The sequence below is a fragment of the Corvus cornix genome, chromosome 2 (genome assembly GCF_000738735.6).
Source record: "Corvus cornix cornix isolate S_Up_H32 chromosome 2, ASM73873v5, whole genome shotgun sequence".
Taxonomy (NCBI): Eukaryota; Metazoa; Chordata; class Aves; order Passeriformes; family Corvidae; genus Corvus; species Corvus cornix.
In genome coordinates, this window is record NC_046333.1 from 145283209 (window position 1) to 145306562 (window position 23354).

At 38.8% G+C, this 23354-nt stretch overlaps 1 protein-coding gene across 5 annotated transcripts in view; it reads right to left on the bottom strand.

The window, feature by feature from the left end:
• Nucleotides 1–4132: 4132 nt before the first annotated feature.
• ASAP1 (ArfGAP with SH3 domain, ankyrin repeat and PH domain 1) overlaps nucleotides 4133–23354 on the bottom strand; it is a 146178-nt gene continuing 126956 nt past the window's right edge. For 3 of the 5 annotated variants that reach the window (XM_019289157.3, XM_019289154.3, XM_039572083.1), the window contains 6 exons: nucleotides 20629–20790; nucleotides 17691–17757; nucleotides 15598–15656; nucleotides 12836–13338; nucleotides 8924–9046; nucleotides 4133–7018 (listed from right to left, as the gene is read on the bottom strand). In XM_019289157.3, coding sequence (XP_019144702.1) covers nucleotides 6944–7018; nucleotides 8924–9046; nucleotides 12836–13338; nucleotides 15598–15656; nucleotides 17691–17757; nucleotides 20629–20790 — 989 coding nt within the window. In that variant the 3' untranslated portion in view covers nucleotides 4133–6943. The remainder of the gene's footprint in view (nucleotides 7019–8923; nucleotides 9047–12835; nucleotides 13339–15597; nucleotides 15657–17690; nucleotides 17758–20628; nucleotides 20791–23354) is intronic. The other 2 variants (XM_019289159.3, XM_019289158.3) reach the window with 1 other exon arrangement.

A 23354-nucleotide genomic window follows, 5' to 3' on the forward strand; every position in this document is an offset into this window, starting at 1 on the left:
TTATATTCCACCAGGCTAGCGGCTAAAGCTGTGGATCATAGGCAGAGCAGGTGCCTGCTCTACAGACAGAGGGAAGTGATGGCCCTTGGCAGCCCCCATCTAAATAAACTTTACCAGGGGTTACACTTTGCATGAAAAACATTTAGATGGAACACTGCCATGGGCAAGTGAGAGGAACAAATCCTGCTCTCAAGGGTTTTAAAGTAGAGAGAGGTTTTCCACCTCCAAATTTCTAGGTTTGTGGTTTTTTTCTCTCAATTTCTCTGCATCCCGGCAGGGAAGGGGGAACAGAAGGAACTTTTCTGCTGGACCCAGTGGCGTCTCATCCAGACAGACCTGTCTGGGAACGTAAGTGCTGAGTTAAAGGATGATCCGTCCCTAAGCAAGGTGACTGTTCCAGATCTCCTCCAAGGAGGTAGTGGGAGTACCAGAACCACATCTAACGGTGGACCTGGGTCCTGCGTGAGGCTGCAGCCAGAGATTGCTCTGTCAGGGCGGCAGCACCTCCTTGCTTACAGCCAAAAGTGGAGGCACAGGCCCTTCTGCTCCTTCTCAGGGCCCAGCAATTACAGCAGTTACTTGCACAATGCTGAGCAGATGGTCTCACTGCCCTGCTGCCCTCCCACCCCAAGTGTTGTTTGCTTAGATCTTGCTGCTTCTTCTGGACAAGGAACCTTCACTTTACTGGAGTCTCTGCATTACCTTGACATCTCAGGTAATGGCTATGGCTAGCCTAGAGGCAACGCTCACTGAGGAGCTGCTGACTCCTTATGATTGATCTTCACATCAACAATGGAGTAATTTATACTCCTTCATAGGTGTCCAAGCTGTGGTTTGCGATGGTCCCCATCTCCTGCTCTTCTCACACCTCCACCTTGTAACACCTGTAGAGCTCAGATTTATTTCCATACTCCGCAAAAACCTTGGAACTCCCTATCTTCCAGTCACTTGGTGTCAGTTCACTTCAGATGAAGCTGTTGCTTGCTCTCCAGATGTCCAGACTGCCAAACTTCTGTTTTAAGCAGACCAGCAGCTCTGTGCACCCTCAAGGCAGGTTTAGCATTTGTTCTCCTGTTTCTTTCTGCAGAGCTTGGCCCAGTTCCTGTAGGGAGGACAGAGACTGAGGAATATCCTGGATCACAAATCTGCCCTTCATCCCTATGCTTCTATCCACAGAGGTCAGAACGACTGCAGTGGTCCTGGAATTGCTCCCCAAGGCTTTTTTTCCAGCTCTTGGGTAGGTAAAAAATCTCAGCTGAAATGACAGCATGTGGCTGGCTGCAGCTCACTTGCTGCTCAGCTACCTGGGGCTCTTGCTTTCCTGCCTACAGTTGTTAAAGTAGGGCTACAGCTCTGAATTCAAACCCTACAGTGCATAAAGGGATATTTGGATATGTAGATCTGAAGCCATGGATGGGATGGTCTGCTGAACAGACAGGTGATTACAGGCAGTAGAACCTTTACTTACTTGAAAAAAATTGTCTGCTTTGTCTTTCAGGTGTCAAAAGCAGCAAGTGGCCACTGGTGTCACCAGGTCATTAAGGAAATCTGCAGGCTCCACCAGAAAACCTTGATAAACCCCTGCTTAATCACCAAGCAGCTGCTGACCTCTTTTGTGCACATTCAGCTCAAGGTGGCTTGTCTTTCCTTCAGTTTGAATTTCAGGAGCACATTCCAGTCCTTTCTGATACCTTAGTTTTTGAATTTTATTTAAAGACTAAGAACTCCAGCTCAGAGGGACTGTTGACACTTAACTGTAGCAGGGAGAGATGAAAAACATTACTGAACTAGGTTTAAGAGCAGCTTAAGACTTAAGCTTGTAAGTTTACCAGCAGAGGTATTAAGTTATTCCTGGGCATTCCCTGAAGAAAAGACTGGACAAATTAATTAGTTATCAAAAAACAAAGCCTAATGCTACTGTTTTGAAGTGAACAAAGTTAAATACAATGAAACAACCTCTAATACAGCCATTCTAGAACAGCTGTGTTTGACTGTTCATGGTTGATTCATCTACTCAATGGTACTGCGAGAGAGAAATCAGGTTCATAATTTCTGGTGGTAACTGAGGCACAAAATTATCTTTAAGCCCTGGGGGAAAAAATCCCACGTGGAAATGGACCTAGTCCCACATAGCCTTTCAGAGAAGAGCAAAAAGCACAAGGGGAAGGGCTTTTTCAATCAGACACTACAAGAACCAAAGTCAAACTGGTAGGAACATCATTAACAGAGTTAACACTGGTTTTAAAGTTCCAGGTAAGCTTAAACCTCGTTCAAAATATTCTTCAGGTGGTGCAGAAAATGACCGATCAGCTTCCTCTCTGCTCTGACAGCTTAGCAGATGTGACAGCTGTCACAAACTGCTCCTCCCTGCCCCCACCATTACAAAAGGACTGGAGCAGACATCCGCCTTGCTGCAGCCGGGGGGATCTGTTCTGTAATTTGCAGAGGAACAAGGCAGAGCCTGTACCGTAACACACTATCGTTTTTACTGTTCCCGAACAGCAGCTGACCAGAACCAGCCAAGACGTGCAGGTTTTGTGCCTGCCGCAGCTCGGGGGGGGAGGGGGGAGAGTCAGCTTAAGCACGAGTTGACAAACAGCACTTAGCTTATCTCAAGAAGAAACCTGAGCACTCCCTCAGCAGATGACAGAGCTGTAAATCATGTTATGTATAGCCCTGGAAGTGTCATTAGGACGATTTAGAATGGTTAGTTTGTATTAGATAAGACAACTGTTGTCTTGCAGCTATGCAGAGGAAAACATCTTACAGTTGTGTGTGCATTTTGTATCCACCTGAAAAACCTCCAGCTGTTTCAGAAAAGCTAAAGGGTCTAATAAAAGCAGCCCCAAGAGCCTTAAACTCTTAAGGTGAGAAGCTCTCTGTAAGAATGTAAGGTCTGAAGCGGAACTTTATTTATTTAGGGACATTTGCTCCTCTGTCATGTTCTGGTTCCACAGCACAGAAGGGTTCCAAGTCTAGGGAGGAAGTGGCATGAAACTGTAACAGTGTGGAGCAGGGGAAAATAAAGTTGTTTTCTGTTGGTGCTCAGGTGAACTGTCACACAGAACTAGAGCTGAGGAGGGGAAGAATTTGAAAAAAAAATCAGATTTATAGGGTTGAACTGCTTGGTTTTTGTTGTGCAGTAGGGAGCTATTTTGAGTTTCATTCTTTGGTATTTAATACTTGAACTACTTTCATCGATATAGATTGCCAATTTTCTGCTTAATTATGAGCTTGAGGTTTGCCAGGAGAAGGGTAAGGAGACTGAAACTTTGAACAACAAGGGAGTTCTCTGGGCAAGAATTGTTCTCTGCTGCTCCAGACAGTGTATGAGATATCCACCTCAATTGTGACTTAGGAAAGGAAATCAATACATGTCACTGAAGAACACGTAATACAAGTAGGACAGAGAACTGAGGCCGTTAGAATTAATGTCTCTCTGAATGCTGTTATCTGAAACATTGTGACACAGTAGAAATTGAGAAAGAGCAGGATATTTAACCAGACTGATTCTCCTGCCCCACATCCATATGTCCCTGCTCCAACCCCCCATGTTTAGCCTATGTAGATTCCATGTTTAGCCTATGTAGATTTGAAAGCCACAAACAAAGCAAGCAGAATGTTCTGTGACGGTGGGACACCACACCAGTGCCACAGCTCAGTCTGAAGAAGCTCTCACCACAGCACTCTCCTGAGCCTTGTGCTGTGGCAGCTACTGTTCTTGATACAAACCAGATCTGAAAGCTTCACACTCCAGCTTTTCCTCTGGCTAAAGGATGTTCCCGTTGCTTTCTAGCAATTTCAAGTGATTTGTTCATTTCGGAGTAGCTTTGACAGGAATGGGTCTTAAATGAGAAACATCCAAGAACTGAGTCAGGGGGAAATATAACCTCTGCAAGCTGGGTCAGAACTGAAATTCTAAGCAACAAAGCCACTCCATCCAGGAAAGGCTAGTACTGCTCTAGTTGGTGTGAGAGCTGCTGTTGGGTTGGGAGATCCTGCCCACGGACAGAGTTTGTGGATGGTTCCTTTGCCCCACGGGCTGCTGTGGAAACAACACAGAGGGGGCTGGGAGCCCACAGAGCCTGCTGAGGCCAGAGAGAAAGCAATCGAAACTCAGGGACAAAACAAGTGGTTTGATGCTAACTTTAGTAAGTAAAGTTTTCCAGATAAAGGCAATTGCATCCATATTTAACAGCTGTTAAAGAGATACACATTTAATTGCATTATATAAGGAGTGCTTTATATTCAAGAGAAAACATTTCAAGTGTCTTAGTTCTACCTGTTTGGAATCCAGACTTTCTTCCTAGAAGATATTCCAGTTGACAAAAAGGGCCTTGTTCAGATATCTGGGATCAACTGAATACATTTATTTAAAAGCAATTTTAAATATTAAAAAAGTAGAAATTAACACATACAGTACTCAAAAACTGTCACATTAAATACATGTGAATAGACATGTGTACTGATGTTTTACCTTAACATTCAATGAGAACTCAAGATTTTAACTAGTGGCATGACCAGATCTTATTTCTGTACACGTTGATGTACTATGTAATAAAAAAATAAATAGCAACTGTTGTTCAACAGTAAATAAGACATCATCTGCAGAGCAAACTTCCCCCTCTGGGGGCACCTTCCCCTGCCCCTCCCCCCAACCCTTTATCAGCTAATTTTCCATAAAGATTTAGACTTTCCAAATACTATGTCATATACAAAATTGCAGACAGTGGCTCATTGAGTTCAAATATAATACTGTACTTAAACTCAATCAATATCATACATTTTCAGATTTCTTATAACCCACAATAAGCCAGAATAAACAGAACTATTGTTCCTGATGGAACTCATTTAATTTTATAAAATGCATATGTATACTATTTTAAAGAGCGTAGAAAAGAATAGACATTTGACTCTACATAATTTTACATGCCTAGGTTTTCTTTATATGATTTGCATTTATCAGTTTATTTCAAGATCACTTAAAAATACAATTGACCACAAAAGTGAATAGGTTTTGTTCTTTAATGCAACTTAAAACATTGTAGTAATGGATAAAATGGAATGCTAAATAAATGCTAAACCTGACTTCCTTTCCATAAAAACAGAATAAAGTCTGAAATACTGGAGCTGGTAATACTGAAGATTAGATGCTAGCAGGCTCACTCACTCATTGCATAATTTTTTTTTGAATTATTTTTTTTTGTAAATGATAAAACCATTGACAGTTGATAAATGATTTTCATATTTTTGTGTGGGATTTAGACTGGTATTTGTTTCTAAATTAACCACAAACAGAATTAAATATTCACTGACTACAGTCTTGTAAAACTGTATTAGAAATGAAAGCCCTCAGAAAGTCTGAGATGTGCTTTTATGAAATGAAAATCTTTCCATGCAGCCAAGACAATCTGCTTTGAAATAGCAGCACTAGGTACTGAAGCCAAAATAACATTTAAAGCAAGTAATACAAAACTACATATGAAAGTCATGGAACCCGCTACAGACAAACCATGGGAAAAACACAACCACATGATGTTTCAAAAGATTAAAAATTATGTTGAAAGTAACACAGGAAATTAAAGTTTCCAGTAAAACATTGAAGTGTTTTCTGGCAATGCAACTTTATACCGACTTTCAAGAAACCTCAGGTCAAATGCAGCCTTCCAAAGATTTTCTTAAAAATTAGCTTTTTGACAGTATGTCTGTTACTTTGTGCTTTGGGCTACGACCATTACTGTCACAGTTTGGTGAACTCCATGAAAACCAGCCTGATCCTTGTGATCTGAGATCTATCATTACCAGCCTGATCAAATGCACGAGAGGTCATCTTAGCTTTCACTTTTTAGAGCATTAAAAATAATTTAAATTTATCCTATTTCACCACTAAAAATTTTTATTTTAGGTAACTAACTTTTAGCAAGGTTGAAGACAGAGGAAAAAAACCCCACAAAATCATTTTTCAAAGAGCCAATTTAGCTATAAACAAATACTGTTGCAAGCTCACATTAAATCTGAATAGCAATTAAGGTAAAATGTTCTTTTCCTCAAATGTAGCTATATGACTAGAGTACTACTTTTGTACAAAGGCAGGTTTCAAGTAAGCATCTAAATGCATGCACAATGGCAACAGTTAACATTTGCTACAAGTCCTTGGTTACTAAGAATTCAGTGAAAGAAACCAGCAAATTTCACATATATCTACTAAAGAACAATATGACTAATTTTCATTAAAATAAGTTTTTGAATGAAATAAATTTGTAACTTTTTATAGTGAGGTAATATCACAGGGGAACTGCAATCACAGTTTGGCATAGGTCCACGTAATATAAACATGAAATGCTGTATGCACACTGTAAAACATTACTGTTATCTGTAAAGTCAGTGAATATTTGTCTTCATAATTACACTTAACTGAGCACTATATTAAATAAATACCAAAGTGGGTTTCATAGCTGTAAACTGCATACACTTATGAACTGCAGACTGATCTTTAAATTGTCCAAAACCATTCACTCATTCTAACTTTCTGCTAATTGTATATTGAGAATACCAAGTTATTAGGAACAGTCATTTCTGTACAGTTACATGGGTGACAGAGACCACCTATGCTGGAAAGCTGGCAGTCCACTTTTTTGGGACAGCACGGACAGAGATGGAAGTGCTAAATGCCCAGGATGGCTTCAACAAACCCGATAAGGCGTGCCAGGTTCCAAGGCTACCATAATACTGGCAAAGGCAGAATAACACAGTATATTTACAATACATATAATTCAACCTCATGAGGTGAAACTTAAATGAATTCTTAATTTGTAACAGCAGCTATATATACAATTGTGCACAGGATTACAGGGAGGCAGCAGCGTTCGCTTTTGCTAAAAAAGCCCGTCTTGCATGAAGAATGTGCAATGCTCAAGTTTAGGATTTGTTTGATTTCTTTTGACTAGTCTGACAGAATGTGCACAAAGGACACTGGAAAGACCCCTTTCCTCTCTGGCTGTCCTTCGATGTGGCCAATCTGCAACACAGGAGAAGAAGATATATAGATGTGCATGTGTACACACAGACTTCACAGACTGCATTCACTTCATTCAAAAGCCGCAGAACTGCTCACAGAAGCTCTGCAACCTCTTGGACAGTCTGAAGCAGACTGTAGTTAACATTTGAATTTGTGTAAAGGAACAAAATTAAACTATGCACAAGCATATTATAAATAAGATGAAGGAAGTCAGTTAAATCTAAAGAGAACAAAACTCCTTTAAGAAAACTTACATACATCACTGAATTTCAAGAATCTCACCAAAACAGAAGCCTGATTTTCTCTTGTCTGATAGGCCAATTTTCAGTAACATCTCTGAAAACCACTTATCTTAGTTAAGTGAATAAATCCTGAACATCTCACTGAAGGGAATGGTCTGCTACAGTTGTGAAGTCACTTACAATAGTCAGCATGTTTCACTTACTTAAGGTGATAAAAGCCCAGCTATTTTCTCATTGAATTAGTATGATACCTAATGATTTAGATGCATAGTAGTGTTTATAACAAATCACAGTGTTGTCTGATTAAGTATCCTTCATATTCAACTGTATAATGATTATTTATAAAGAAATAGCTAAAAAACTTATTCAAAGAGATAGAAAATAATGGCGTATTTTATATGAACTTTCCATCTTTAAAATGCATAATTATAAACTGTTGAATAGCACTGGAGCAGCAGCCCTGACTGACCACATAACCCTCTTCTCACCCTGCTACAGTGCTGCTCACTACTTTCAGAATAATGGTGTACCTTCCTTCCTCTTCCACAATCTTACAAAATGGGAAGAGGAAACATACAGGGCTGGCCATTTCCTCTTGAAGAGCCAAAGTTTTGAAGCATGTGAGTCAACAGCCCTCGTTTCCCTTCTCAGAAACACTCACACTGGGGCGCTTCATGGGACTTGCTGGGCATGTCCCCAAGGGGCTTAAAAAGCCACTTCACAAAACAGATCCAGAAAGGAATGCAGGAGTAATCAGGGACTGGGTGATATGGGCAACACAGACACTTCTCACTGGGCGCTGCCCTTTTGATACCAGCTTTTCAGTTGAAAATCTTCCACACTTACATGATGAGTGAGAGGAAAACGTAGCTGGAAACAAAACAGCAAAGGTTGTGCTGCACTCAGATTAGGATATCACAGGCAGCAATGCAATTAGAATTTGTTTTAGTCAAATGAAATCTGTCTCATTATCCCCAGCAATAATTCTTTGGCAGGGAAATATGATGTAGCAGGGCTTTAGGGACATGAGCTGGATTGTCAAGAAAGGCTAGAGCCTTCATGTGGGGTTGAGAAAAACCTGCTATTAGCACTTGAAGAATAGACAGTCCATAGTAGGCGGAGTATGGTATGAAACAGGGACATGAGAGGGAAGAAGAGAAAGAAAATGTTATCTGCCCCTCATGTAAGGAGAAAACCATCAGCCTATAGCACCAATTACAAACTATTATTCAGATTTCCAGGAACCCCTGTAGGTATAACTTAACATTTTGGGTGATCTGAAGTAATTACACATCTCATTTTCATGGAGGTTTTAAGTTTGTTAAATGAAGTAAGAATCACCACTTCTTCATTTAATGAAAGGCTGTGTGCATTCCAGAGAGAGGGACATGTAAATATGTGCTGTATGAGGCAGCAATAAAGCCAAACCTAGCGGGGATGGTTCTAACAGACTCTCTCTCCCAGATAAAAGGGCTTTTCCCTAATAGAAGTTTAAGGGCTGGCTGTTAGCTCAGGAAAAAGAAACAAAAAAAAAAATCAAAGCAAAACAAAAGCCACCACCTACAAACAAAAATAAAAAGAAACCCTCCACATTTGGAAAAAGAGGCTTTCCTATAAAGGCATAAAGAAATTATGTGGAACTGTAAAAGGGAAAGATACATACCCACCACTCTTGGTCCTCTTCACCAGTTACAATAATTACTTCTCCTTCAACAAATGTGAGTTCATCATCATTATCTGCCTGACAGTCATAAATGGTCTTCACTCGCCTAACTTTGTTTTTCCCCTAAAAATAGAATGAAGTTTGAGATGAAGGACATGAAAAACAGAGAAAAAATAGATATGATATGAATTTTGCCTTTTAGTTGTGTTTTGTTTTACAAGAAAGTGAAGACTATCAATTACTTTCCCTGCAATTGGGAATACAGAAATCCAAAAACTCTGTTTCAACAAGGATATTAAAAAAAATAAAATAAAAAGTTACTTATACAGGTGTAGATTTTCTTTAAGATTCAGAACTCCCAGCAGAACTTAATGTGTAGTGCTTAACATGTTAAGTAACCTCTGCTTCCTCTGGTGAAGAAAGTTTAAATAATGTCTTTACATTGTTCTAGTCTACAAACACCCTCTTTCTCCTTTAATACATACTTCACCAAAAAAACCACCATGAACAGAAAATTAAATCCACTCTCCTCTAAATGTTCCAATAGAGGTACGGACTGAAGAAAATGCTGCATTGAAATCCCAGTATTCTTTACAGTTTTGGGTTTGGATCTAGCGCAAAAATACAGTATTCTTTGATTTCAAATCTGCTTACAGGACTGGAAATTATTTTTTTAGCAATTTTTCCATCCAAATGTTAGCAATTTCTTACTAAAATTACCTTAATGTCAGATGGCAGTACTATTTTCTGATGATAATTCACACTAGATTTTCTCACAGCTCTACCATTCTGAGTCCAAGTATTTTCTAGGTCATACTTTGCTGCATACTGCTAATTCATATGAAAAAAGCCTCAGCCACGGACTCCTCCCCAAACATATGTTTCTTATGGCAGGGAAGATGACTTAAATTATTTCCAAATAGAGTAAGTAAGCAATATTCACAGCAAAACACTCTTGCTACTTTATATTCCTGTATTTTCATACCCACCTCTTCAAAACCTACAGTTACTTCTTTTAAGAGAAGTAATCAGATGACAAGAATGCAAAAACCTAAGAAGAGCAGAAGGAGATGAGAAGCAGAAGGGCTATGAAGAGAAAAGTCAGCAGGTTTAGAGGAATTTGAGCCAAAACTAACTCCACAGAGGAAATTTCCTAGGGAGTCTTCTCTTTGCTGTTACCTACCCACTTGAAATTCCTCCATGTTTTGGCAAAAAAAAAAAAAAATCCCTGCAGCTCAATAGCAGAACAGACACACTAAAAAAAGCACTCACACTAAACTCAAGGTACAGAAAAATAACAATTATAGAGGGATTTAAGGGAGAAAGCAGTTAACACAACATAAAACTAAAAACACCCCCATACTCAAGACAAATGAACAGAAATACATGAAGTTTATATGAGATCAAGGGTTTTTGTTTTTTTTTTTTTTGCAGCAAAGGTTTGCTGCAGTAAGAAGTCACTTCAAAGAATGCCTCCTCTCTTTCAAAAATATATTCATATAATTTAAACAAAAATCTTATCTAGCACTAGGGACTGGAATTCAACAGGAATGGGTACTTGGGGATAGTCCCAACTTTCAATTCCAGAGAACATTTACAAACCAAGAGTGCTCCCTCCCAATCAATCCTCCAGTGATGAAGGGAAGCAATTACTTCTGCAAGGTAAAAATTGTCTTGTTCAATAAAGAGAATAAAGAAATTTACATTCCTCTAAACTTAGAAAACTATATGGAACTCAGCTTGTAAGAGCACATGAAAAATGATGGGAATTACTCTGGTTCCGTCAGATTTTAACATTTTACTCCTTTTATGGAGAGCAACAAAAAGCAGCATTCAAGCCCAAGGTGTATTTAATTGTGGGAAGGTATAAAAAAGGATGGATATGTAGAGAGCACATATGTTCCAGAACATATTTTCTTCGTGTTCCAGAACAGTTTGTGGCACTGGTGTGTAAAGAAATGGAAGCAATTCCAGAAAATATAATCTGCAACTAAAAAACAAATACCTCCCACTGACTCCCTGTACCCAACAAGTGCTTATTAACAAGAGATTTTATGCTTAAGACTGAACAATAATGAGATGCTGTGATCATTAATAATCTGACCACACTCTTATTTACATTCAACACTTTTTTTTTTCTTTAAAAATAAGTGTTTTGTCTCCTTTATAAAAACCACCACACACACACAAAAGAACACTTAAGTGCTCAGTGTGATTTCAGAAGCAGTCAGTGCAAGTTTTGTTTCACTAAAAATATCCTTTCAAATCCTTATAAATTATCAGCATTGGAATCCTACAATTATATTTCAGAACAATTCATTTTCTAAAACTTCCAATAAAAAAATCTATGCTTCTCTGTTTTGTGGCTAAATAGTCAAGCCCAAGAGAGAGGTGCCCACAGGTACTGTGGCTGCTGTTGTGGGTCTCACTGCTCACTGGGATGAAGCATTTCACCATCTTTGTGGAGAGGATACAGCCAGAGGATGAAAATGGAGACAAGATACCTCCAAAGAGGAATTCTTGCACATTATCACTTAAGCAAAAAAGGCTGCACTGAACAAGAAGAAATACAAATGTGCATGCAAACACATGCAAAAACTTGGGGATATATATATATATATATATATATATATATATATATACTGGGAAGATATATAATAGTTTCAATCAATGCACAACAGTGGAACTATTTAATTTACTGCACATGTGAAAATGGCTGAGTTTGGAGAACAAAGAGCCTTTCCTCAGAATTTTTCTGTATACAGTAGGGTGACACTTTAAAAAAAGCAAAATGTAACCAAACCAAACAGGTAATGCATTATTTGCTTTCTTTTCTTCTTTAATAAAGTGACAAGTAGCTGAGACTGACCAGCATAATTTTCCTGCTTATATTTAAAAGTACATAAGTAAACAAACATTTTTTGATCAGATCCCTGTAATATTTAAATTCCAGAACACTCAGGAAGCCCAAGCAACATCCCTGTTCTCAGTTCAGACAGGAGCTTACAGGCAAGTCCATGCCAGAAGCCAAGCAGAATGATGGCTCCAGAGGGCTCTTCCTCAGACAAGCACAAGGCAGAAACTCACCCTCTGCTTTCATTGTTTCACTAGAACGAAGTCTTATTTACTTTTTACATAAGTGCTTTGCATAGCCAATCTGACAAACAAAGCCATTTCTCTTTTGATGTATTCTTCATGACAAAAATCTTAAGAGAACCCTGGAGTTTCACAGTTATCTCACTCTACATATACATTAAGAATCCTCTGTTGGAAATTGCACTGGTTAGCAAGATGAACAGTAAGTTGAACTGGGGGTTGGAATCAAGTTAATGTTCCAGCTCTGCTACTACACACCACACAGTAATGTCAATTTTGCCACTTCATCAATTCATCTGAACCTACATCTCAACCACCTCAGTACATCAACATTAAATACTCATGACAGGAACATTTACTACTTTTGCACAGTTGACTTTACTTTAAATTTTGCATCTACTGACAACAGATGCTAACTTCCCATCTTAAAGCTTACAAAAGTCAAATATATAAATATTCTAGCACTCTAAGGCATACAGACCTGTGAGCAAAGGCAACAGAGAAAACCATCAATTCAGAGCTGTGATTTGCATCGATAAAATAAATAAATAAATAAATGCCAGCAAATCTGAATACACTGTCATGCTCCCAAGGTAATTATTTTATGTTGCCAGTATTTGTTTCAGCATGCAGGAGGCCTTGTAAACCCCCAACATTTGCTGAAGCTGCTTTGGGGCACAAAAAGAGCCCCTCATTCCCCACCCCAGCCCACAGCTTTATGTTGCCTTGTGTGCATAGCGCAAGGGTGCACAGAAAGTCCTACAGTAACTTCAAAGCCTTCCATGGATACTTCCAAGGCGCTGGAGTAATACCTACCATATTTATTTTCCGGGGAAGTGGCACAGGGGTTTCTGGCAGGGTGTGTGTTATGTCATTAGACTCTTCAGATGCTTGCCTTTGGACAGTGTCTCTGGACTGTACGTTTGGAGAAAGATCTATGGAGTGAGATTTTTGATTTGCCTCTGAGGGCTGAGGCTTCGGTGCTGCTTCTCCACCTTGAGTTTTAGCCAACAGCTCTCCTAGCTGAGGTTTTGGAGGAAGGTCCTTCATTTGTGGCTTTGGAGGTAAGTCTCCAAGCTGTGGTTTTGGTGGCAAGTCTCCTAGCTGAGGCTTTGGGGGTAGTTCTCCAGGCTTTGGAGGTAAATCTCCCACTTGAGGTTTCTGAGTTAATTCCAGAGGCAGAGGCTTTGGGGGCAAGTCTGCAGGCTGTGGTTTCTGTGGTATATCAATGGACAGTGAGGGCTTCTGAAACATTTCCATGTGCTGATGGGATTTATCTATTGAAAGATGATGACTGGTTTCTATTTTCCTTAGTGCCACTAAAACAAAAGAGTAAAACAATGTTTTCCACAATCTTTATATTTTAATACTGAAGAAGTTAGGCATATATCAAAACTGCAATTGTGTTAATGATCACACAGTCACTGAACCCCATAACTGCCCATAAGTCCTCCTAGACTATGACAAAAACAAGATAATACAACTTTACATAACCCTTGTTCACTATGGTCTCATTTAATTGCTCCTTCTGGAGGCCAGCAGTGCTTATTCCAACAGCTATTAGATGTCAATTCATAGATCATCTACTTAAAATGAAATAAAGTGATCACTTTTTGGACCTAAACCAAAAAGTATGAAATATAAAAAAAGATTTTGCAAAACCACCTATATGTGGACCAATTGATGTGATTGTAACAAAATTTCTTTTTAATGACAACTATTCACATATACAGTTGAATTCCAGACAAAAAAACACCTAACTGTCAAGATTAGTACTTGTAAAATAGCTCAGAAGAGAGTGAGCACATACATCTATGCAGTGTATAGAATATACTGTACTATAGACATTCAAACTAAAACTAAGAAAAAAGGAATTATTGTATATATTTACAATTAAGTAAAGATAAAAAGTTTTAAAATGTGTATTTTGCAGATTTGATGGAAGGAAATTCGATTTATATTTTCAAATAGTTCTTTTTGTCAGTGTCATCTATTGATTCTACTGCTAAGCTCCCTAAGAAAACTCAACTGAAATATACCTCAAAAACAAAAGGATTAGTACACACAAAAAACCCCAACCCACAACCTCCTAAACCAAATAACCCTGATGTTAAAAGAGATGAAGGGAGACAGGAGAGAAAAAATTTACAACCTGTGATGAAAGTAACACATTTTGACTAGGAGGAACAATTTCCTATTGCATTCAGCATTACTTTAGTACTGTATTCTACCAGCCAAAAAGGTGGCCTGACATTTGACTATGAAAGCAACAACACTCCCTTTGGATATCACCCACTGGTAAAACACTTCCATGATATATTTGTGGTTACTTATATCAAAATAATAATAATAATAATAAACCCCATTTGCACAGTTTCCATGGAAGAAATTGTATAATTACTATCAGATGTCTTGTTTTAAAAAAAGTCTGTGTTGATCCCTGTATATAGCTCTGTGTCCTAGACTTACCTCGTAGCAGATGTACACACACTGGTTATCCACATGGGTTTGAGAGGAAAGTAAGAGATATGAAAAATCCTGATAGCAGCCCTTATCAAAGTGCTTTGATTTGGCCCTTCTTAAATATTCACCTATATAATTTTAAATCAAGGAAGTGTTGATGTCCTTCACAGTGCCACCCTAGCAAATCATTCATGTCTCTTTCAAAAGATGATACCATGTCAGAATAATTGTAATTTAATAAAGCTGAAATTTCACATTTTCTTTTCTATTTTTCTATTAAAAATGATTTGCACTCTCAATTTCAGACACCTAGCTTCAGAATTTTGGACAAGGAGCATTTCCTGATCTTCAGGCCCTATTGTGATCATTCACTCATATGGATATAACATATTTTTGATGGATTCTGTATCCAGACAAAGCTACAAAGTAGGTCTACTTTCTATTTTATAGTCAATTGTTGCAACAACTCAAAAAAACTAAATAAAACCTGCTGTGTGAGTTTAAAGAGATTAGAAAAAAACATTTCCAAAAGAAAGGTGTTCCCTGGGATGATGGTCTCAGCAAGTTTGCCATTGATATATAAATGAGCATGTAACAATACCTGATTCTTTCCAAAGTAGTTGCACTGACCACAACCCTGATTGCCAGAACATGGCACAGATACAGTTTGCTCCAAGGTATCAAGAAATTTGATTTAGAGTTATTAGGAAAAAACCAAAAACAAACAACTAGAGTGGTCTAGGACAGAAACAGAAGCCCAGAGAAGTTATTCATGGAGATACTCAAAATGTGACTGGACATGGCCTTGAGCAACCTGCTCTCATGGCAGAAAGTTGGCCCTGCTCCGAGTGCTGGGCTGGACCACAGGACCTCCTGAGGTCTTTCCAGCTTCAATTAGTTAATGGGTTTTTTTCCTCCCTAGATGTATTTTTTTCAGTTTAATAAAAGCCTTCCCCATCTTCCAAAATCCTTTCAGTCTTGTGAAGCTTTCATGGTTTGTGGCATTTTAGAAATAAAATTTCTGCTGAAAAGATACATATATTTAAAACAAGTATCTACTTTCACCCACACTTCAAAGATGCCATTATGAGAACAACCACAAAGAGATCTCTTACCTTTCTGAGGTAGTTTGGGAAGAACTCTGGGGCCAAGTGCAGTCTTTGCAGTCCCAGTGCTAAATCAACAGATATGAATTATTAGTGCTTACAACTGTTATATATTTATTTCTCATTTTTCCCCTTTACACATCCATAAATAAAAAATCCCCAAACAAATCCACATATATTGTGCTTCTTTTGTATAATCACTTTGTCTGTGGATAAATCTCAAAACTTAAAGCACTGTTAAGAATTAATTTGGGGGTTTTTTTCAGAGAAAAAGACATACAAACCTCACACAAGTTCAGTGCTGTGGGGCAGAGATATTCTATGAACTATGGTAGATGCAAAATGTACTCTGAAAATAGGTGAAGCTGAAAGACCAAATCTGTGGGCAGATTCTGAACTTTAAGGAAAATTTGTTCTTCAAAATAATTAAACTGAAACATACAAAACATAATCTGTGCTTTATGTCAGTGAAGTTTTCCAGGACTGAGCCTGTGCCTTGTAGCCTCCTGCACCTGCATGATATTGTATCATACACACACTGCTGCAGGAGGAGACAAGGTCTCTGGTGCTCCCAGGAAATACTGATTATTGTGGGAAAACAACATGCTTTACTCTGTCAACCTGTATTACACATGTGTTAGCTATTCCCATCAAAGTTTTTCCTCTAAAACCACACCTAAGTCACTTTTATAGAAAAAGACTGTGGAAGAAGAGAAGAAAGCAAATTGATTTAAGGCATAAAAATCTAAAAATAAATAAAAATTAGTATCAGCTCAAAATAACGACTCAAAAAAGAAGGAAAAAAAAGAAAAAAAGAAGAGTGAGAAAGCTGCCAGAGTATGTTCAACAGAGCAGAGAGTCTTCTGCATTAACAGCCTTGATTCTGGTATTGCTTGTCTCTGCAGCCAACGTTTCAAAATGAGCATGATGAAACACTTTTAATTTCTAGCTGTTTTTTAAATAGCCAAAATACATCATGACATGAAAGTGAAAGAACAGCCAAGCTCAATCTTGATTCAATATATCATAGAATTATAGAATATCCTGAGTTGGAAGGGATTCACAAAGATCATTGAAGGCCAGCTCCTTGTCCTCTTTCTAATGCCATGGAGTACGAGGACCACACCTTTACCCTTGTCTGACAAATAGCTAGCATGGGCCCAGCTCTCTGTGCTGTGGAACATCACCACTTTTTCCCTGAATGCCCTGTGCCAGCTGGATGGATTCAGCAAACATGGGAAGCCAGCTGTGCTACCAACAACAGGTCCCCTGCCTGTCCTGACAAGGCAGATCACAGTCTGGGGGCGTCCAGAAACTTCCTACACATCTTCTGCTGTGCCCTGTTTGAGGTTACACATCCATCCCCAGTCACAGCCCATCCCACACACTTGTGGTCATGCAAGGCTGTGTGCCTCAGGCGGGTGTTTATTGGAATTACCGTACTCTGAACCCCAGGATTTTGGAATCACAGCACAGACAGAGGAGTAGCAAACTCTAAGTGACAGCAATGTATGGCTGTCCTTACTACTCCAGCTATTGAACAAGACACTTGTAATGGACAGACCTGATGAACTACGAGCTAAAAGCAATTTGTGTTACTGCAGACTGTGTGGCAGCATATAAGCCTGACAGAGTGGAAAAGAGCTAAACTGGAAGACTGAGATGAACTCTCTCTTACAGAGCCATCTTTGATGCCAGCCTGTACCCAGAGTGACACTGCTGCTAAAGGCAGGACACCTCACACTGAAGCAGATAAAATGAAATGCCAGGAGACATGAAAATAAAACTTTTGTCCTGCTGGACTGCGGTCTGAGGCAGCATTCCCCAGCTGGGAGAGCACTTCTGTAGGAGCAGCAGATAGATTCGGGTACAAGTTGTTCTGTCCATCCTGCTCAAAGGAGGGATTGTGCATGGACAGCGAGGAACAAAGCGTAGGAGGCTCAATGGAGCCAAAGTATTTGTATGCTAGTAAGGCATGCAGAAAACTAATGAAGAAACATAGCTAGGATTTTATTTCCTGTGAAAGGCTTTCCTTTTCTAATTTACAAATTAGTTATATTTATTTAAATTTTCATCTTTGCCTTCATATATGCAGATTTTACCTTGACTGCTGAGACATCCCCTCAAACTTGTTTGCAGTCTTAGTTGAAGGTGGGCCCAAATCATTACCTGAGGTGAAAAAAAGGACAATTAATTAAAAAAAAAAAAATTAGGATAACTGAAATATAATCAGCAGAGGGTGCAATTTAAAGAAAAACATGTATTCCTCTAAGTATCTTCTATATAACGTGTCTAAAAGATAATTTTTAACTTTTTTGTTTATTAATAATTTTGCAGCTGAAAAAGCAGGAGGGACCAAAATAATCCAAGATGACCTCTCATATAACATGTTTTAAAACAAATCACTCGTAGCTCTCATCTCCTGGCAAGGGAAGATTGAATGACATTGCTGTAGGGCATTTTTCTGAAATAGTGTTTCAATTTGCTCTGTACAGAAGGAGATACAGCAGGCCAGTATCAGATAAATTTATCACAAATGTTTGCATTTTGCATTATAAGGCACGTCTTTTTAAAACCACCATGAATTTGATTTTATTCACAAAACATTTTATTTCTAAGCATTGGTATTTTATCCTGTGTAAAGAACAGCCTTTACTGATTTAGTGACTGTATGTTCCCATAATCTGCACTTTGGCCATTGGTAAAGAAAAGATCCTGGCTATACAGAATTCTGTCAAAAGGCAGCAAGATCCAAACCCAAGTGCTCTGGACTCCTTCAGCAGAAAGCTTCTCTTCATTAGCCATCACCATTTTCAAGGTATAATGACACCAACTCGTTTGGTTTAATGCCTTTTCATGCCCTTTGCCTCTCCTATTATAGCATATCTTAATCTTAGAACCAGCTTCAACAACCATTAGTAAATTTTGTCATTGAAATAGATGCAAAGTGACATTTAATGATCCAAGAACACAAAATACTTCTCATTCAAAAGAATGACACATTTTTCTAAATACCATTCTTGGCGCATTGATGTCTAAATGAAACAGCAGAAAAGGCTCATGCTGTGCCTTGCTAAAAATATGTTTGTGTTTAAAAGTGGTGCAAAAAAGGAACTAAGGTAAAGCAGCAAACATGTCGATCCTATGGATAAAGCAAGGAAAAATATCTCATGGTTGCTATGGAAATACAAAATAATCTGTATGACATTTTTAGAACATCTTTGAATAGTAACTCATTTTGCTTAGACATAAGCTAAGGATTGCTCTGCTTGAAACTTCAATTAATGCACAGATTAGAAAGCAAATGCTGAAATTCAACATAGCAAGAAATATAACAACAAAGAAGAAAGCTTCTGAAAGGAAAAGCAGTGAACATCTGACAATACTCTTACGCAAAAAACACAAAGGCAGATACAAGAAACTCCTTCTCATAAACACAAAATTTAATACTTGCTTAAAAATCCAAATGGACTTTGAAACAAGCTTTTGTACAGATCTCAGCTAAGAAAAACGGGGAGAAGAGGTCCCTCTTCCATTCACTGAAGCTTAGCCTGCCCTGAAAAGCACTGAAGAGACAGAAAAAGCAATATTCTTCTCTGGCCCTGCTCTGACAAGGTGTTTTACTGCTACAGGCTTCTTCACCTTCAACTACACACCTGCACCTTTCCCATATTTTCTTCTTCCTTTATCTGTTGTCTAATGTGTTTAAGGAGAAGCTGGCACTTGCTTAGCATCTACTCCTATCACACTGTTCATCCCAATAGTGCTACATTATAGAGTATTCTAGTATATGGTACTTTAGGTGCTGTTTTGGACTTAAATATTTGGGATTTTTTACATTTTTAAAGTCCAAGCTCTTCAAAATGTCTTTAATGCCTCTGAGGAAGTACAGGGCTGTTAGACTTCAGAACACAGGAAATATTTTTTTTCCATATCCCAGACCTCTGAGAAGTAGAAAAGTGAAAAAATTCCATTGCATGTATTCCTTGAGAAAAAGTCTTTGCTTTTCATTGGACTCTATACTTTTCTTCATATTGAATCCTAGATTAAATCACACATGAATACTTCATGATTTACTACATTTAACTCAATTTGCTGAAAAAAAACGGTGCTTTTAGGTTACCAATTTTTTATTTTAGGCTAGTAATTGTGTGTTTATACTAGAAGAGAGAGAGGATTCTCTTAAGATACAAGTAGTGTATGGATGATGCACCTATGTAAACACTGGATTCCAGTTAAAAAATTTACAGATTCATGGAAATCCTGCCACCAAGACTAAAATCACAGAAAATTACATGGGCCTGAGATTTATAGCTACCAAGAGCATTTGACTGCATAGAGCAATGTTTATTCAAAAGAGGAAGAATCTGAGTAGTCTGGAAAATAGTTTCCAAAAAGCATCTGTCAGAAAGGTATCCTGGTAAAAAAAAAAAAATTAAAAAGCACTGTTTCTGTGTAACTTCTGCGGGTAGAAGGATGCAAACCTATCAGTCTTTATGTATGTACATACAACATCACAAAAGCCAAATACATATCAAGACAACACATTCCCACCAGCGAGGTGTGAACACTTTACAGGAGAGGTGCGGCCCAGAGCCCACGGAAAAAAGCTCCAGAGGCAGTTGTGAGACCTGCACAGACACACTGGGGTCTGCGTGCCCCAAAGCTGCATCCCTGCAGCGGGTCCCTGAGCTGGGCACAGCAGCAGCAGGGGAGGGGGCAGGGGCAGAGGCAGAGGAGAGCAGTGGCTGAGGGGCCGGGGTGAGGGCAGAGCCTGGGCAGCTACGGCAGGAGAGGGAGGCAGTGGATGGATTGGGCCCCAGGGGAGCGTGGAGGATTTTCAGCTTTCTCAAGTGAGACTCGGCTGCAGCAGCCTGGAAGGCAGAGTGACAGAAGATAGAACTGCTGATTTATCTGAGCTGACGTTCCATCAAGCTGCAATCATTGGAAAGCAAGCACCAGGTAAAAAGAAACCAAAGATCATATATCAGCCATCATAAAGGTTTTCCCCTGCCCTTTTGTTTTGCATTCAAAACTCACCCCAAGGAATTGGGCCCTTATTCTGGGGTCCATGAGGTAGTGGGCTTGGTGGGTCAGAGAGGGTTCTTTTGTGTCCTGGGGGTGGGGGAGGTGGTCTCTTCTTGGAAAGAGTGGAGCTGCCACTAGAGGTTTGAGTGCTTAGAGGGAGGGTTGAAGGTGGGCCTGCAAAATAACAAACAACCTTCTTACAAATACATGTGCATAAACGTCAAAGCAGCACTGAAAAATTCACAGTCAGACCCACAGCGAAGTGCAGCAAAAGACTAAAATAAAAAGACAAGCCATGCCAAAACACTGTTTAGATTAAACGACATGTTCACCACATTTTTAACTATCTCAGCTGTGGGAATATAAGCAACTTGACAATAGAATGACACGTGTACTTATGTTTAAAAAATACAGGATTAATCACGCCAAGATTTCTAATTTTAGGCATTGTTAAAAAAAAAAAAAGCAGCATGAAATATTAAAATTAAGTAATATTTAGCACATGGGATTAAAATTGCTGTTAATTTATACCAGAATGAAAGAGCTTTCTATATGTTCTAATATGTGGGGAGGTTTTTTAGCCCTCTAGACCATCCCATACAAATATTGTTAATAAACTGGAAGGCAGGAAGAAAGAAATGGAAATATGCCTACAAATTTTCCTTTCACCTTCAAAATGGGATTTTTAGCTTGAGAAGATTTTCTGTAATTCTTTTTTTTCTGTAGATTGAATACATCAAACTATGCATACCAAGAGCACTGCAAATTGTTGTATATGGTATGAATAAAATAAACATCAGAGAAATCCTTTCTGGGACTGAGATTAGATATTTCATGATAGGATTGCTTATAAGAGCCTATGCAGTCACCCCTACCCTTAAACACTTTTATTTCCCTCTGAATTAGTGCTGGCACAAGTATTATTCAACACAATGCATGTTTTACACAATATGGGAACAGATACAGCTCGAAAGACAAAATAACCCAGCAGGAAGACAAGAGTTTTCCTTAATCAGCTTCACCATTGACCTTCACAAACATCTCTAATAAGAAGCTCAAGGAAACAGAGCAGGGCACAATCGGCAGCGAGGGGACGACTGCTCGAGTCAGCTGCCACCACCGCCCTAAGAAATTACTGGTACCACTTCTCTACATTAGTTCTACACTAGGCTACAACAGCTCCAGGGGGGTTGTTGCTGGGGTTGTTAGTTTGTAGGTTTTGCTGGTTTTGTCTTTTTTTTTAATCTAACCAACAACTAAGACTTCACTGCAGTCTTCACTTGCAGTAAGTTTTGCAGGTCAGACAGCTTTGCCATCAGTCTGGATAAATGCAGAAAATTGACATAAAACTTTAAAAGCAAAGTCTATTTATACCTGAAATTTCAAGTCTATTGTCAGTCTATTTTTTAGAGCTGTAGAACCAGCTTGCCTATTTTTGAAAAACTACCTTATTTGAACAGTATTTGAGACAAAACCTTCATTTCTCGACATATACCCTACACTGCAGCACACAAAACTAGAGCTGCCTTCTTCAAAAATGATTATGAATATTCTCTGTAGGTAGTCTGGAAATGATCAATACCTGCACTCCTTCCCAAATTATTATATATCATAGAAGTATTGAAATCAGTGAAAAATAATATTAAAATTCCTTAGATGAAACATTTAACACTGACAAAAGTAGCTGAAATGATTCTGTAAGCATGAATCTGTTTGTCAGATATTTTCAGCAGGTGACCCTTCTCTTTCTTATAAACAGCAAAGAAAAATTTAATAGAACTGCCCCTAATGAGTTAATAATTCAATCTATTCTCTTCCAGATTCAAGCCTGAAAGGCCTTCTCCTGTGCAGGAGAATCTCTCAACCACAAGCCCGGCAGATATTTTGGGCCTGGCTTAATTACTTGGTTACTTTTGTAAATCAAATGATATATTTTACAATTTTTCCTGTCAATTTACTTCCAAGTTCACAAAACCATTAATTGACAACAAGTCAAATGCCAGTGAATTTAGTGATTGTTCCCCAGTTTGCATCCTTACCCTTTCTCATTTTAATTTCTTCCTTGAGCTTAAGTAAGCAAGATGACTTAAACTGTGCATTGAGATGTTTCTGAAAGCAAAACCAACTTTTCTCATGCTAAATTTTGACTGACTCCTGCAAGTTACCAACTCTTTCTTTGCTTCAAGAAATAGGAACCCAAAGTTGTTTTGATTCGGGATGTAACTCCGAGTGTATCTAGGAATGGTGAGGGGAAGGAATAGTCAATACCCACTGTTAACAGTAGCGTTATTCTTAAACACGTCGGAAGCACAGAGGGGCTGCCGGAGCAGCGTCCGTCCCTTGTCCCGACATTTGGCACCGGAGTTTTCCCACTGCCGCAATGCCGGGGAGCGGGAATGTCCCACCGCCCCCTGGCGGCGGCTGCGCGCACTGCACCGCGCCCCGCCACACCTGCACCCAGCGGCCCCAAATCACCCAAAACTGCCTTAAAGCGGAAAAAAAAGCGGAGGAAAGGTATTGAAACAGTACTGTGCGCTTATTGCAAAAATTAAACTTCGGACACGAAGTAAGATTTGTACTTTTAATTGCCAAGAAGAGGAAGAAATTTTCTCTACAAAAATAAACTTTGGTAGAATTAAAAAAAAACCCTTAAAATTATGTTATATGGACATGTTTTAGATTCCACCTTAGCTGTATATATCCAGATATTATAGAGGAGTTGAAAAAAATCACTTCAT